The 17,349-nt window shown below is 45.8% G+C and overlaps 2 protein-coding genes across 2 annotated transcripts; one reads left to right on the top strand and one right to left on the bottom strand.

Moving 5' to 3' along the window:
- Positions 1–754: 754 nt before the first annotated feature.
- On the top strand, positions 755–4,271 carry EAH_00013290 (hydrolase-like protein, putative; the record flags this gene model as incomplete). Its single annotated transcript, XM_013394520.1, has 5 exons — positions 755–1,465; positions 1,957–2,129; positions 2,214–2,815; positions 3,158–3,318; positions 3,912–4,271. 5 exons carry the CDS (start codon positions 755–757, stop codon positions 4,269–4,271), a joined length of 2,007 nt encoding a protein of 668 aa, XP_013249974.1.
- An 822-nt stretch (positions 4,272–5,093) lies between these two features.
- Positions 5,094–16,488, bottom strand: EAH_00013280 (heat shock protein, putative; the record flags this gene model as incomplete). The annotated part of the gene is made up of 15 exons (XM_013394519.1): positions 5,094–5,442; positions 6,303–6,414; positions 7,058–7,149; positions 9,222–9,421; positions 9,817–10,026; positions 10,427–10,591; positions 11,231–11,465; positions 11,744–11,877; positions 12,119–12,229; positions 12,539–12,672; positions 13,505–13,712; positions 14,286–14,450; positions 14,834–15,036; positions 15,375–15,809; positions 16,326–16,488. 15 exons carry the CDS (start codon positions 16,486–16,488, stop codon positions 5,094–5,096), a joined length of 2,916 nt encoding a protein of 971 aa, XP_013249973.1.
- Between the last annotated feature and the right edge of the window lie 861 nt (positions 16,489–17,349).

Here is a 17,349-nt window from a genome sequence, read left to right as displayed (position 1 = left end):
GGAGGCGGCCTCGCTTCGTTTATGAGGAGGTAGGCGGTAATTGACTAAAATCAACAAAAAGGAGGGCAGAGACAACCCCAGAAACTCCTGTCTGCAGCAGCAGCAGCAGCAGCAGCAGCAGCAGCAGCACGCAGGGGCCTGGGGTTGTGCTGCTGCTGCAACACCCGGTGGATCTCAGCACCGAAAGGTGCAGCACATTTCAATTTTGCAAAAAGAAGAAAATAAATAATTAATATTTTCCTCTCGTAGCCATCAAAGAGCACCCAGAGCAGTAGCAGCAGCAGCAACAGTAGTTGCAGCAACAGCAGCAGCAGCAGCAGCAGCAGCAGGTTTCGAGGCCTTAGCGGCGCGGCCGAGCAGCCGCCTCCATACTAATTAAGGCCTGTGTTTATTTGTATTTGTATATTTATTTTCTGTCTTTGTCTATCTTCTTGTTCAAAGATATATTTATATACTTATACACATAGCCCATTGCTCCTCGCCCCCCAGCAGCGCGTGTGTCTGCTGCTACTGCTGCTGCTGCTCGTCCCGCTGCTGCTGCTGCTGCTGCTGCTGCTGCTGCTGCTACAGGCTTCGCAAGGGCGGGCGCTGCACATGGCCCGAAGAAGACCTGTCTTCTCTTTCAATATTGGCTGCTGCATAGTTAACAACAGCAGCAACAGCAGCAGCAGCAGCAACAGCACTAGCAGCAGCAGCAACAACAACACTAGCAGCAGCAGCAGCAGCAGCAGCAAGGGTTTCGTGTTGCAGGAAGATGCAGTCCGTTCGGGAGCTCGTGGCGGACGTCTGTCCGCTGTTTGAAGACATCTGCAGAACCATCAGCAGCAGCAGCAGCAGCAGCAGCAGCAGCGCTGTCTCAGACAGCGCTGCAGACACGAACACAATCAGCAGCAGCAGCAGCAACAGCAGCAGCAGCAGCACTTCGGGTGTATTGTTTCTCGGGTCTGGGGGCTCTGCTTCAATCCCGCAGCTAAACCACCTGCTCCCTCTCTGCTCTCCTTCTCATCCCTATTACAGCACAGCCAAGAGAGAGACCCCGCTGCTGCCTCGTGAAGAGCTGCAGCAGCAAGCTGTTGCTTATAAACAATACCTCAAACAGAAAGAGCAGCAGCAGCAGCAGCAGCAGCAGCAGCAACAGCAGCAGCAGCAAGTGAATGGCCACAACACCGCCAGTGGCAGCACTCTCCCGCAGCACGCCTCACCAGCAACAGCAGCAGAAGAAGAAGAAGCAGCAGCAGCAGCAGCAGCAGCAGTAGCAGGATTAAGAGGTCGTGAGCTGGAGATAGCTGCTCGTGATGCACGAGAAGCAGCTTGCTCTACTTGTTTAAATGCATTCTTATACCCTCAAGGCCGCAACAGACGAAGAAATATTTGTTTGCTGCTGCACCTCGAAGGCAAGCGCATCCTCATTGACTGCGGGAAGACGATCAGAGACTCTCTACTCGCATTTGCATGCGCATTTAATGTACGCAATATCCTGCTGCTGCTGCTGCTGCTGCTGCTGCTGGCGGTGCTGCTGCTGGTGGTGATGCTGCTGGTGGTGATGCTGCTGCGGGGTGCTGCGTAGGCAGCATCCTGATGCTGCTTCTGCTGCTGCTGCTGCTGTTGTTTGTGCTGTGGGGTGGTGGTGCTGCTGCTGTCGCTGCTGCTGCTTCTGCTGTTGCTATCGCTGGGGATGCTAGTGCTGTAGCTGCTACTGCTGCAGCTACCCTTCCTTCCTGCTGCTGCCGTTGCTGTTTCTGCTTGTGAGATAGCCCTCTATCTGGTGCTGCTGCTGCTGTTGCAGCTAGTGTGTGAGACTATTCTCGCTGCTGCTGCTGCTGCTAACGTGTGAAATGATCCTCCCCGCTGTTGCTGCTTCTGCTGCTGCTGCTGCTGCTGCTGTTGCTGTTGCTGCTTCTGCTGCTGCTGATGCTGCTGCTGTTGCTGCTGCTGCTGCTGCTGTTGCTGCTGCAGCTGAGCTGCGTAGACGCAGTATTTTTAACTCATGACCACATCGACGCGATTGGGGGTTTGGACGACTTGAGGGATTTGCAGCCGTTTCAGAGGGTTTCTTTTGAAGCCCCAGCAGCAGCAGCAGCAGCAGCAGCAACAGCAGCAGCAGCAGCACAGAGGGGAGACTGCAGGTGGTATACACCCAAACGCTGGCTTTGCTGCTTCTGTGGGGCGCGAACATTTGCTTCCGTCTCCCGCTGCTACTCTTATCTTGTCAGGCCTTACATTGAGCGCTGCTGCTTGAGCAGCAGCAACTCCCTAACAGCAGCAGCAGCTGCTGCTGCTGCAGCAGCGGAAGTAATGGCAGCAGAAACGGGAGCAGGATTAGCAGAAGCAGCAGCAGCAGGCGCAGAAGCAGCAGCAGGCATAGAAGCAGCAGCAGGCGCAGAAGCAGCAGCAGGAGGACCAGCAGCAGCAGCAGCAGCAGCAGCAGCAGCAGCAGCAGCAGAGTGCATTGTAGCCCAGACTAAGGATGGCGAGTTTGCAATAACAAATAAACTGCGGCTGCTGCTGAAGCGGAAGGTAGCCTGCGTAGAGTTTCGTGTTCTTAATGATGAAGTGTTTGCTGCTGCTCCAGGGTGTACAGATGGTGCTGGTGCTGCTGCAGTTGCTGCTGCTGCTGCTGCTGCTGCAGACAGAGCGAGGGAAGCGCTGCAAACTGCTGCTGCTGTCACACAAGGCAACTCCTTTTCAGCAGCAAAAGATGCCCAAGCAGCAGCAGCAGCAACACCAGCAGCAGCAGCAGCAGCAGCAGCAGCAAACATACCCGTTAGTGTAGAGCCCATAGACGGTTGGGGCTTCACAAGGCTGCAAATACCGGGTGAGGAGACAAGAAGCCTTTTTTCTTTGCTGCTGCTGCTGCTTTTGCTGCTGCTGCTGCTGCTGCTTCACTTGCTGCTACTTCTGCATTTGCTGCTGCTGCACTTGATGCCTCTACAGCAGTTGCTGTTGCTGCTGCACTTGATGCCTCTACAGCAGTTGCTGTTGCTGCTGCAGTTCCTGCTGCTATTTCTGGCCTTGCTGCTGGTGACGTCGCTGCTGCTGCTGCTGCTGCTGCTGCTGCTGCTGTTGCTGTTGCTGCTGCAGCAAGACTTGCTGCTGCTCATATGTGTATTGTTGTTGATTGTTGCTGTGCATGCATGTGCGTTTGTGTATTGTTCAGGTGTACGTACACCTGTCTTTTCTTTTCCTGTTTATCACGGAGGTGTTTACGTTTGTCTTGGGTTTATGTCTTTGGGTCAAGAGCCGTTTCTGCTGCTGTCAGACGTTACGCAGATCCCCCCACTCGTGCTGCAGCGACTTCTGCAACTCCCCAGGCCAGAGGTGCTGCTGCTGCTGCTGCTGCTGCTGCTGCTGCTGTTGATGGTGCTGTTGCTGCTGCTGTTGATGGTGCTGCTGCTGTTGATGGTGGTGTTGCTGCTGCTGTTGATGGTGTTGTTGCTGATGCTGTTGCTGTTGCGGCTGCTATTGCTTTTCCAGCTGCAGTTGCTGCTGCTGCTGTTGCTGCTGCCTCTACTGTTGTTGCTGTTTGTGCTGCTTTTGTTGCTGCATTTTGCTGTGGGTGTTTGAGTTCTGTTTGCTCCGTTGAGGTGTATGCACAGCTACATTGTTTTGCTGTTTGTTTGGGGTGTATGGGGAGGTATATTGGGGTGTATATGCAGCTCTATTATTTCTCTCCTTTTGTCTTGTTCATGTGTACGTGTTGATATTACCTTTCGTTTATTTCTGCCTTGGGGTGTATATGCAGATTATTTTTGTTATACCCTGCCTTGGGGTGTATAGGGAGATATCGTTTTTGTTTTACTCTGCAGTGGGGTGTCTATGCAGATATTTTTTGTTGTTTGTTGTACCTTGCACTGGGGTGTATATGCAGATATATTTGTGTGCGTTTGTTTTATGTTGGGGTGTATATGCAGGTGCTGGTGCTAGATGCAATAGGAGAGAGGCCGCATGCAGCACATTTAAGTATACAAGAAGCTTTAGACATAGGCGTATTGCTGCAGCCTCGACGTCTCTTCTTTGTGGGTATGGACTGCTGCTTAGAAGACCAGTGGACCGCTAAGCGATTAGACCAATGGTTAACCACCCATAGACAAGCATTTAAAGCAGCACGAGGAAGAGACAGCCGAATAGAACGTGTAGCGCTCGCTCATGACGGCCTCTTCTTAAACGTACACCTCGCTGCTGCTGCTGCTGCTGCTGCTGCTGCACATCCTGCTGCGGTTGCTGCTGCTCTTGCTGCGGATCGCGCAGTAGTTGCAAATGCAGCTAGGTAGACAACGCGCGCTGCAGCAGCAACTCCAGCAGCAAGGTGGGGTTTGATCGTGATTGTTGCTGACGATATATCTTCATATGCGTACAAGGAGTCCTTGGCGCATCTTCTGGTGTTTGTTTGTTTTCTTAATGTTATTATTCTTTGCTCTGTTTAAATAATATATTCAATATATCTGTATATTATATATTGTTGTATATTGTATGTATGCTATTGTGTTATATATATAATATATATATATATATATATACTGTGGACAGCAGAAGAAAGTGCTGTGCAGCAGCAGACCGACCAGTGGTCTGGTCCGCTGCCGTCTGCTGCTTTGAAAACAGCAGCAGCAGCAGCAGCAGCAGCAGGAGCAGCAGCGAACAGCAATGGGCCTGGCATAGTTTGCTGCTGCGGTGCTGTGTGGTGCGAGGAGTATGTACAGCAGCGTTTGCTGCTGCTCTTGTTCTGTCTTGTCTCTGTTGCTGCTGCATCTCTGTCGGTAGATGCAGAAGCCGCAGCATAATGCTGCTGTCCCCTTTGTATGCATGCATGCATGCGGTGTCTCCTCTCTTGTTTAGAGTTTCATATTGATTGATGTAAGCCAAAGGAGACAGAGACGGCTCTGCGCGTCTCTGTAGGTTTGTCGGTTGTACATACACCCGAGAGCAGCAGCAGCAGTTCGCTGCAGCTGCTAGCGGCAGCAGCAGCTAGAAGCAAGTAGCTGCAAACACAACTCCAAACAAATCGGGTAGCGCTGCAGCTGCAAGTGCAGCAGCTGCAACAGCAGCAGCAGCTGCAAGTGCAGCAGCTGCAGCAGCGTGTTCTGGTGTCACTTCAACTACTTCTCCTTAACAGTTTCCAGGGGCTGCTGTTCGCCCTGAAGCGTCTCTGCTGCAGCAGGAGGAGACTCTGTTGATGCTGTCTCTGCTGCAGCAGCAGGAGACTCTTCTGCTGCTGCTGCTTCTGCTGCTGGTTTAGCAGGGGTGTGCGCTTGGGCTGCAGGATATTCTGTAGTCTTTCCTGTTGCATGCGAGTGAACAGCAAAAAGGAGACAGTTGTTTTTACTTTTAATCGTTGCAGTGTCTCCTTCCTCTAAGTCTCCCCGCAGCACTAACTCTGCAATCTTTGTCTCTACTTGCTGCTGAATTAAGCGTTTAAGAGGCCGAGCGCCAAAGGCAGGGTCGTAGCTGCAGCGCAGCAAAAGGAGACACAAAGAGACAGATTAAATTGTATTATATATATACACACTATAGATAACATATATATATATGTATATTACTATACACATATGTACACCATTGTATATAGTTAAAAATACATATTATACACACATTATTTATATATGCATATATCTAATATACATAATATATATATATATATACAATATATATATATATATATATATAATTGGATATACTGCATATGATATTTGCTTTGTATAGTGTATATTAATGATAAACAGAACAGCAAGAGATAAAACGAGAAAGAGAAGAAAAGCAGCAAACGGAGACACAAAAACAAGAGGAGACAGCAGATAAAATAAGGCGGAGACAAACAAAAGGAGACACCGCGAAATGAAGATATATATGTATATATATATGTATATGCATATATATATATATATATGAAGATATATATATATATATCAACAGAAGAGACAAAAGAACGAAACAAAGACAAAAACAAAAAGCAGACAAAACAAAAGGAAAATAAAACAGCCTTCAAGAAAGGAGACAGAAGAGACAGAAGAAGAACAACAATACTGAAAAAGAAAGGAGACAGAAGAGACAGAAGAGTAATAATAAAATTAAAAAGGAAAGGAGACAGAAGAGACAGAAGAACAACAATATTAAAAAAGAAAGGAGACAGAATAATAATAATATTAAAAAAGAAAGGAGACAGAAGACAAAGGAGACAGAAGAGACAGAATAATAATAGTATTAAAAGACAAAGGAGACAGAAGAGACAGAATAATAATAATATTAGAAGACAAAGGAGACAGAAGAGACAGAAGAATAATATAAAAAAGAAAGGAGACAGAACAGACCCTGTCTCCGCCATGTGCACTAAGGCTGAGTCTTCAATTTTAACTTTAATTTTCTTCTCCATGAGTCTATCTGCGAGTTTCTCCATCTCTAAGCGGATGACTTCTTTTATTTCTACATAAAATAAACAAACAAAGCACACAAATGTTTAATATATCACATTAAATAACTTCAAGAACAAGACTAACAAACGCAGCAACATGGACACGGCTTCGATTGAAAGTAAGGGAAGGAGACATATTTATATACAGTGCTTATCAATGCATATATATTCTTTTATACTGATATTATATGATGCGCATATATATATATATATATATATATATATATATAAGGTACAGTGCATACATACATGTATGTACGATATATATATATATATATATATATATATATATATATATATATTTATACTTGTACAGAGTGTATATCATAGGAATATATTATTCCTATGATATATATTTTATATATGTCTATCATTTGATATTTCGTATGAATACGTTACTATAGTATATATATATATAAACAAATATATATATATATATATATTCTATCCAGAATTTATTTATAAAGTCGAAGCCACATGCAGAAAAACAAAGAAAGCCCCAACCCAACAGGAAGAAAAGAGACAAAGAGACAGAGACAGAGAGACAGAGACAGAGAGACAGAAGAGTTAGGAGAGACACACAGAGAGAGAAAGAGAGAGACAAAGATACGGAGACAGAGACAGTTAAGAAAAGATTTAAATGATATTCCTTACGTTGTTTAGTAAGGGGGTCAAAGACAACAAATTCATCAATTCTATTGTAGAACTCAGGCCTCAGTGTATCTCGAACAGCCTGCAGCGCCTTCCTGTGTACGTACACCGCAGCAAAAACAAAAGAAGCAGCAGCAAACCAACAAGTAAAAGAAGAGATTAAAAAAGATATTATAAAATTAATGCATCCACAGACAAGACAGATAAGAAGTCAAACAAACATACACAGACGGAGACACCCCAACAACTAAAAGAAGAACAAACAAACAAAACAAACAAAACAAAACAAACAAACAAACAAACAAAACAAACAAAACAGAAGAAGAGACAACAATAAATAACAGCAAAAGAAAGACAGCACTAAGCAGCCAACACCCCCGAGCAGAAGAAAGCGGCGAGAAGAACTCAAGACACAAGAAAAAGAAAAATAAAACAACAAGACACCCTAATTAAAATAAAAATCAAGACAAGACATCAAAACCCTAACATCATTTATCTATTTCTATCTTTATGGCCTCAGATTCGCCTTTACTGCGGCATCGCCTCGGTTGTCTCTGCTGAGAAAACGGAGGCTCCGCAGCCCCCCAAAGAGGGGCGTACACTTAGATTCATCAAAGGCAGCAGCTGCATGCGGTGTACGTACACCTCAGCTGAGCTGCGGTGTATGCGTATACCCCAGCTAAGCTGCGGTGTACGTACACCTTAGAACAGGCATGGTGTACGTACACCGCAAATTCATTCTAAAGGGGATATCGAAGATAGCATGCAAAAAATAAATAATGCATGTGCATTCCGTGCTGCAATGCATGCATATACACCCCAACAGAGCAATGCATGCAATCCTCTGCATGGATATACACTTAACATGCAAGCAATAAAATGAAGTGCATGCATAAAGTCAATGCATGCACTTCCCTACATGCAACGACTTGCATGCATGCAATACAATGACTCGCATGCAACCACTTGCATGCATGCCCTAGTCTGCATGCATGCATGCATGTATGTGTGAGTGTGATTATATCATAAAGAGGAAGTATAAATGTGAAGAAGGTTGCGAGGAGTTTTAATGCCTGACTTCTCTGCTGCTTGTTTTTTTGAGGGTTCATTAGCGCTGTCTAGCAGCGCATCTGCACCGATGTTTGAAGTGAAGATTAAAACGCAATTCTTAAAATTAACTAGATTTCCTTTGCTATCTGATAGGCGGCCCTCGTCTAACAGCTGCAATAACACATTAAAAATCTCCGGGTGCGCCTTCTCCCTGTCCCCACATAATACACACAAACATACACACAAACAATTGCATGCATGCATGCATGCATGCATACATGCATGCATGCTAGGGTTTAGGGTTTGGGCTTTAGGGGTTGGCCTCTAGGGTTTCATGTTTATGGTTGGGGCTACAGGGTTTAGGGTATATATATATACAGAGAGAGAGAGCGAGCGTGACTGAGGTGTAGGGTTTAGGGTTTGAGGTTTAGGGTTTGTGCTTACATCTCATCGAAGACAATAAGCGAGTAGGGTTTCTTTCGTACAGCATCTGTTAGCTGTCCCCCCTGCTCAAAGCCTATATACCCTGGGGGGGCGCCGATTAGACGAGAGACACTATGTCTCTCCATATACTCGCTCATGTTAATACGCACGATTGCATCTTCTGCAGCAGCAGCAGCAGCAGCAGCAGCAGCAGCAACAGCAGCAGAAGAGACAGCAGAAATAGCAGGAGGCATCAACCTTCCCTGGAGTGTGTCTGCTTGCTTGTCTCTGCTGTTTGCTGTCTACGTCTCCCTGTCTCCGTCTCTGTATGTAATATGTTGCAGTTTCTCTGCTCGTGTGCATGCAGTCTCTGTCTCTGTCTCTGTCTCTGTCTCTGTCTCTCTTTGTTTTTTTATCTGCATCTCTCTCTCTCCGTCTCCCTGCTGTTTGCCTACGTCTGTTTATCTCTGTTTATATACGTTCCTGAGTTGCTGTGTGTTTGTGCTATCTATCTTTATATATATATATATATATTATATATATATATTTATATATATGCATGTATATATATATGTATAAACATATTTATATTAGATGTATAATATATAATATATATATTATATATATATATCTTGCTCCCTCTATATCTCCATTAGAATCCTCAACAGAGCTCTACCTGATACTACAGATACACCCGGAGTGTCTATCATCATAGTAAGTGAGGCAGAGAGTTTGAGTGTATTCACCTGAAGCAAAGAGAGCTTCAGCTAATGCTTTACAGAGCTCCGTCTTCCCTACCCCGGTCGGCCCTAAAAAGAAAAGAGATGAGAGAGGCCTCTTAGGGTCGTTGATGCCTGCACGAGAGCGCTGAATTGCTGATGATACAGCCCGCACCTGAACGTACACCCCAATTTCATAACAAATATACCCATTCAAATACTATATATATACATGTATAGGTATATATGTATACGTATGCTTGTATATAGATATATACTTACGTATGCAAATACATGCATGCATGATCATTTATATTATATATATACACATATATATACATGAGTATATATATATATATATAGAGTCAGGTATGCGTAAATATATATATATGTACATATATATATATATATATTTACATCTATATACATGCATGTCTGCATATATGCATCTGTACAGCTACATATGTATATAATTATAAAATTACATATATATATATATTATCTGCATGAGGGAGTTGAGTTGTATATTGTAGTGTATAAAATAAAAGTATATTTGGGGTGTCTGCTGACCGCTCTGTCTTGGCCCACAACGCGTTGATGAAGTCTGTCTTCGAGGTGTAAGAGCTTCTCTCTTTCTGTCTCCTTTAATCGGTTTAAGGGGATACCCGTCCAAACAGAGACAACCCCAGCAACATCTGCTGCTGTTACCTCATCACGAAGCAGACGCTTTCCCTCTGCATGCGCTGCTTTGTACTCAGACTCAGCCTCCTGCAACTGCCTCTGCAGCAGCAGCAGCAGCAGCAGCAGCAGCAGCAGCAACAGCAACAGCAGCAAGCAAGAAAAAAGAAAAGCCATTGAGAAAAACTAAAAGACGATTGCAAGCAAATATAAAGCATCAAATAATAAACACAATCCACAAGTCCCCATGCATGCAACACTCACACAAACTGCTGCTGCAGCAGCAGCAGCAGCAGCACCAACAGCAGCGCCTGCTGCTGCAGCACCACCACCAATAGCAGCAGCAGGACGAGCACCAGTAGCACGAAGAGCAACAACAGCAGGACGAGCAGCAGCAGCAGCAGCAGGATGAGCAGCAGCAGCAGCAGCAGCAGGATGAGCAGCAGCAGCAGCAGCAGCAGCAGGATGAGCAGCAGCAGCAGCAGCAGCAGCAGCAGGTTACCTCTAGATCTGGTAGCGTTTCGAATCGGAGTTCTGCTGCTCTATTTAAGTCAAAGTCTCTCTCTGCTCTTTCTACCTCCACCTTCACGACATCTATTCTTTCTTTAATTGCTCTGATTGCATCCACTTGTGCCTTTTCCTTTGTCCATGCATCTGTTAGAGTTGCCTATACACCCCAAACCCATGCATACACCCCACACAAGCATGCACATAGATGCATGCATGCATGCACATACACCTCAATAGCACCACACATGCTGTGCTGTGAGTACACCCCAAACAAACAACAGGCTGCTGGCGATGCCTATGATAATGCTTGTTGCTGCGGGGTTTAGTTTAGGGTGTATAGCTGCATGCGTGGGGTGTATGTGCTGCTTTTGCTGCATAGAGATGGAGACAGCCACTAGCAGTCTCCAATAAAAAGCAAAGAAGAAGAGACAGAAACAGAGCGAAACAAAGCAGATGCAACTAACAGAAAGATAAGATAATAAAGAGACAAAACTGCATGAATGAGAGGGCCGATAGAAATAAGAGACAGACGGAGGAGCATAATTAAAAAAAAGAAGAGAGAGAGTAAAGAGACAGAAGAAGGAGACAGCAAGTGCTGCAGTCTACAAAAGAAGAGACAAACGAAGGAGACAGCGAATGATATTATAAAAGAGACAGACAGAGAGTTAGCTATGATGGCACAACTACGCTTTTAGTATTTCTTCTTCTCTTTTATTATTTAATCTTTTACTCGTATTATTTATTATTTATTATTTATTATTTATTATTTATATGTTCTTTTAGTTGTATTGTTTACCTGCTGCGCTTGCAGACGCTCTATCTGCGACTCCACCGCTCGAAGACGAAGTTTCTCTGCTTCATCAAGACTGCGTGTTTTGCTGTCTCCTAGAATAGAGATGCGCTCCATCTCAAGCTGCAGCAGCAGCCTATCTAGCCTATCTAGCTGGATAGGCTTGCTGCTAACTTGTATCTTTAATCTTGCTGCAGCCTCATCCACCAGATCTATTGCCTTATCCGGTAAATAACGATCCCTGACACACCCCACAGGTGCACGTACACCCCACACAATTGCAACAACAATGCATGCATAACTCTCACGAGAGCAGCTCCCTATGCACCCCTCCCGTCTACTGAGCTGCCTATACACCCCACCGGTCTACCGAGCTGCCTATACACCCCACCCGTCTACCGACCTCCCTATACACCCCACCGGTCTACCGAGCTGCCTATAGATACCGGGTATCTATTGGGGTGTATGTATGTATGTGTACACTTTAGGGTGTCTGTACAGCTAATGCATGCGCCTCACGTGATATATCGATTGGCGAGGTGAGCAGCCTCAACGAGTGCAGAGTCTAAAATACGCACACCATGGTGAACTTCGTATCTTTCTTTAAGCCCCCTTAATATACTAACTGTTGCTTCTTCTTGCGGCTCTTCTATCTATACATAAACAAACATAGCACGCATATATATATATATATGTATATGTATATGCATTTGCTCGCTGCTGTGCAGCTGCAAGGCCTCAGGTCGAGACAGAGATGGAGGAGACAGCAAAAAGAGACAGAAATGCTGTCTCTTAAAACACCCCTCGCATCCATATAGGGCGCAGGCGAACCCCCGTCACAGGCTAGGGTTTAGGGTTTAGGGTTTAGGGTTTATAAGGGTTTATAAGGCGTACTAAGACCCTCTGGAAACGACGCTCAAGAGCCTTATCCTTTTCAATGTGCTGTCTGTACTCCTGAGTTGTGGTGGCGCCGATACAGCGGAGTTCACCGCGGGCGAGCAGAGGCTGCAGAGACAGACAGCAAGAAGAGACAGACAGAGGAGACAGATAAAATAGACAAAAAGAGACAGACAAAGTATGAGAGACAGACAGAAATAAACGAGACAAAAAGGAGACAGACAATATATATATATATATATATATACATATACATATATACATATATATACGCATATATATATAATCTCTCCCTCTACACACAAAGAAAAGATAGATAAAAAGACTAGACAGACAACACCTATACCTATATACACATCTACATACATCTATATAATATATATTATATATATATTATATAATATATTATATATACACCTTAAGTAGATTTCCTGCATCCATTGCGCCTTCAGTAGATGCGCCTGCGCCGACGACTGTGTGGATTTCGTCGATGAACAAAACGACGCCTCCTTCTGCGTCCTCTACTTCTTTCAACACTGCCTTCAGACGCTCTTCAAACTCACCGCGATACTTAGACCCTATACATATCAATCAATAGATATATATATATATATATTTATATAGATATATATATTTAGATTTATATAGATATATATATATATATATATTTAGCTTTATATATATAAATATATATATATATATATGTATGTATGGATGTAGATGTAAATATTACTTCAAACTCATCAAGGTACTTATACATGTAAATAAACATATAAATATAAATATATATATATATATAAAGAAATACAGACATCAATTAGCCTATTTATAATATATAAATCAACTAATTAAATGAATAACGCGAATAAATAAATAGACGATAATAAATAGCATTAACCAACAAAGGAAATGAATATAATATAGTTAAAATAATAATAGCAATAAGAAACAATTCAGTAAAACAAACAAATAAACATTTGGGGTCGATACACCATAAACAAACAAAGATATAACCTCTTAGATATCATATATCTACTCCCTAGCATGTAGCAACAGCAAAGGCAGCAGCAGCAGCAGCACGAGCAGCAGCAGCATCTCCCCAAGCAGCGGCAAAAGCAAGACAAGCAGAAGCAGCATCCCCAACAGCAGCAGAAGAAGCAGCACCACCCCCCCTAGCATCAGCATCAGCATCAGCAGCAGATCAGCAGCAGCATCAGCAGCAGCATCAGCAGCAGATCAGCAGCATCAGCAGGAGCATCAAGAGCAGCAAGCAGCATATATATATATATATATATTGTGTAAGTAATGAGTACATGCCTGCTAGGAGTGCGCCCATATCTAAAGCAAGCACTCTTCTGCCTTTAAGAGAGTCAGGTACATCACCGGAGACGATCCTTTGAGCGAGGCCCTCAACAATTGCTGTCTTTCCTACCCCTGGGTCTCCTAATAATATCGGGTTGTTCTTTGTTCGTCTTGATAATATTTGAATTAAACGCCTTATTTCATCATCTCTACCTATCACAGGGTCTAGCTTACCCCCACGAGCCTCAGCTGTTAAATCCTTTGAATACCGATCCAACGCCTCGTATGCCTGCAGCAGCAGCAGCAGCAGCAGCAGCAGCAGCAGCAGCAGCAGCAGCAGCAGCAGCAGTGTTGGAGTAAAAGTCGGAGGGGTAGTTGCAGTTGGGACAGCACCGCACAGCAAGCACATGAGATAAAATAGCACAGGAAAGGCAGCAGCAGAGTAAAGCAGCAGCAGCACCGTAGCAGCAGTAGAGTAGCAGCAGCAGAGTAGCAGCAGCAGAGAGAGAACATAAAGGAAACGAAACACGGCGCAGCACCAAATGAGGCAGCAGCAAATGATGCAACAGCAGCAGCAGCAGATGATGATGATGATGATGCAGCAGCAACGGTCCTAACAGACACAGCCTCTCGCCCCACCCAACATATCGGCTATACATGTAATAACCTGCTGCAGCAGCAGCAGCTGCAGCTGCTGCTACACCTGCTGCTGCTACACCTGCTGCAGCTGCTAAGTGTGAACTTCATGCCAGTGTTGTCTCATGTAGCAGCTGCTGCTGTTGCAGCAGTCCTTGCTGCAGCAGCAGCAGCAGCAGCAGCAGCAGCAGCAGCAGCAGCAGCAGCAAAGGCCAACCCCACGCACCAATTCTGGGTTCTTGCTGTTTACTCTTTTCTTGCCTCGCACTTCTGTTACTGCTTCTTTGATTTTGCTGAAGGAGACCCCCTGCCGCTGCAGCGCTGGGCGCAGGAAGCGCGACTCCTCTGCTGCTAACCCGAGCAGCAGATGCTCCACCGACAGATACTCATCCTGCAGCAGCAGCAGCAGCAGCAGCAGCAACAAACAGGCAGATGCAGCAGCAGATGCAGGGATCCAACTTACACGAGAAAGACGAGCTGCAACAGCAGCAGCAGCAGCAGCAACAGAAACACCAGCAGCAGAAGCAGCGGAAGCAACAGCAACGACGCCAACAGCAGGAACAACAGCAACACCAGCAGGACAGGCAGCAGCAGCAAAAGGATGCAGCAACAGGTCCAGCAGCAGCAGCAGGACTGGCGGCAACAGCAACAACAGCCGAACCAGCAGCAGCAGCAGAGGTAGCAGCACCACCAGGACCAGCAGCAGCAGAAGTAGCAGCAGCACCAGGACCAGCAGCAGCAGAAGCAGCAGCAGCAGCAGGAGTTGGTGATTACTCTGAATTCTCTTTTGAAGCGTTGTGCTGAGGCTAAGACCTGCTGCAGACCCCTGCCTAAGACCTTCTGATCTCCAAACCCTAAAGCCATGCGCGGCTGTCTCTCCAGGTGTCTCTGCAGCTCCTGCTGCAGCGGCTCCACAGACACACCAGCGCGCGTCAGCACCCGCTGCGCTAGCCCCTCAGGCCCGTCCTGCAGCAGAGCTGCAGCAAAACAGCAGCAGAAACAGCAGCAGCAGCAGCAAATCGAGCAGCAGCAGCCCCTAATGCAGCAGCATATAAATGCAGCGTGCAGCGACACACACGCAGCAACAGAAGCAACAGCAGAACTCGTAGCAGCAGCAACAGCAGCAGCAGCAACTCAAGCAGCAGGACCAACAGCAGCTCGGGTAGGGGCAGCAGCACCATGAACAGCGGCACGAAGCAGCAGCAACAGCAGCAGCACTAGCAGCATCAGTAGCAATAACAGCAGTAGCAGCACTACCAGCAGCAGCACCAGTAGCAGCAGCAGCAGCAGCAGGAGAAGAAGTCTTCTTGTTTACCTAGAAGCAGCATCTCTGCTTCAACATACGCAGACTCGTGTTTATCAGCTATAGAGCCGAGTGCAGACATTGCCTCCCAGGCCTTCTCTGTATAATCATTTGCATCTAAGACCAACCCATCATCTGCTGCTGCATGCAGCGAAGTGCCTGTTGCTGCTGCTGCTGATTCGCGCCGTCCAAACCCCCCCCACAGACACTCAGAACAAGATGAAGGAGACAGAGGAGACAGTTCAAAAGAAAAGGGGACTGCAGCAGCAGATAAACGCCCCTCAGCAGCAGCAGCAGAAGAAGCAGCAGGATTAAGGCTGTTAACACCTCCAAACTCGCTGCTGCTGATCTTGCTGCTGTGCCCGCTGTTGCTGCTGCTGCTGCTGCTGCTGCTGCTGCTGCTGCGGTTGCGAGGAGAACTACGTGAAAGAAAACTGCGGAGACCCCCTGCAGATAAAGGAGACAAAAGGAGACAAAAGGAGACACATAATAATAATAAGAATATACACCAATATAAATACGTGCAGCACAAAACAATTAAGTTAATAGTAAAGCATTAATAAAATAATAAAATAATATATATAGTACATATATTATTAATAATACAATAACAATAATAAGAAATGTTGTGCGTTTGCCTGTCTCTTTTAACTCAATTCAGTGTATGTCTCCGTCTATAGAGTTTTACTGTCTCCTTTATCTATCTGTCTCCTTTACTCTCTTCTGTCTCTCTTTTAGTTGTCTGTCTCGTTTCTTCTTCTATTTATCTATCTGCCCCCTCCTGTCTCCTTTCTTTTATTTGAGCTGTCTGTCTCCTTTGCTTTATTTTTATTGATTTGTCTGCCTCCTCCTGTCTCTCTTCTTTTGCGTTATATATCTGTCTCTGACTGTCTCCTTTTGTCTCCTTTCTTCTTTTAATGCATTTAATTATACTTCTTCTCCTCTTCATTGCTGCACACTCACCTCCAGAGAACCCAATAAACCCAAAGAAAGGCCCTGAGTTATCTTGTGCTACACCAAGGGCCCCTTGCTGCAGCAACAGCAGCAGCAGCAAAGGCAGCAGCAACAGCAGCAGCAGCAGCAGCTGCCGCGCCTCGCGCCTCCACTCCCCCGCCCCACACCCCATATTCTAACGAAAAACGCAAACACTCGATGTCTTCTTCTGTTTACCTTCAAGCCACACGAAGATCAGCAGCAAGCTGCTGCCGCTGCTGCTGCTGCTGCTGCTGCTGCTGATTGCCGGTGAAGAAGGCGCAGCCTGTGTCTCCACTGGGGGCTGTCTCTTCTCTTCCCATTCGTTTAATTAAAACACAAAAAGAAAAACGCAACAAGACAGACCTTCTGCATACACCCCAGCGGTGAAGAGGCCTCCACCGAGCAGCAGGAGCAGCAGCGGCAGCAGCAGCAGCAGCCTGCGGTGTCTCGGTGCAGCACTTCTTTGTCTTTCTTTGAAATATCTTCTCACCCGATTATAATATAACCTAAAATAACTCTATTTAAAATAAAAACAAAGAAAAACAACAGACAAACAACAGCAAACTAACGGCTCCCTCGCTTCCCCCACAACCCCTTAGCAGCAAACTGAGCCTCAATAGGGGGGCCCCCTGCTGCTGGGGGCCCCTGCTGCTGGGGCCCCCCTGCTGCTGGGGGCCCCTTGCTGCTGGGGGCCCCCAATAGCAGGGGGCCCCTTAGTTAAGGGGGCCCCCCATCTTTGGTGTTTGTTGCTGTTTATTTGAGGTGTATATCTTCTGTATATTATTTTGTTTAGTTAAATCTGCTGATGTGTTGCTGCAGGGGGCCTATGATTTTCTAAGGCTAAATAAAACAGCAGCAGCAGCAGCAGCAGCAGCAGCAGCAGCATAGGGGGTTGGCGTTGTTGGCGGTATTGAGCGTTAGGGTTTTTTTGTTTATTTGTGCTTATTTGTTTTGTTGTTTTGTTTATTTGCTGCTGCGTGGGAAGCAAAAGGAGACAGTTAAACGAAGAAGC

The sequence above is a fragment of the Eimeria acervulina genome, genomic scaffold, assembly GCF_000499425.1.
Source record: "Eimeria acervulina Houghton genomic scaffold, Eah_scaff75, whole genome shotgun sequence".
In the NCBI taxonomy this organism is placed as follows: domain Eukaryota; phylum Apicomplexa; class Conoidasida; order Eucoccidiorida; family Eimeriidae; genus Eimeria; species Eimeria acervulina.
Note: the sequence above shows the minus strand (reverse complement) of the source record. Positions and strands in the feature narration are given on the sequence as shown.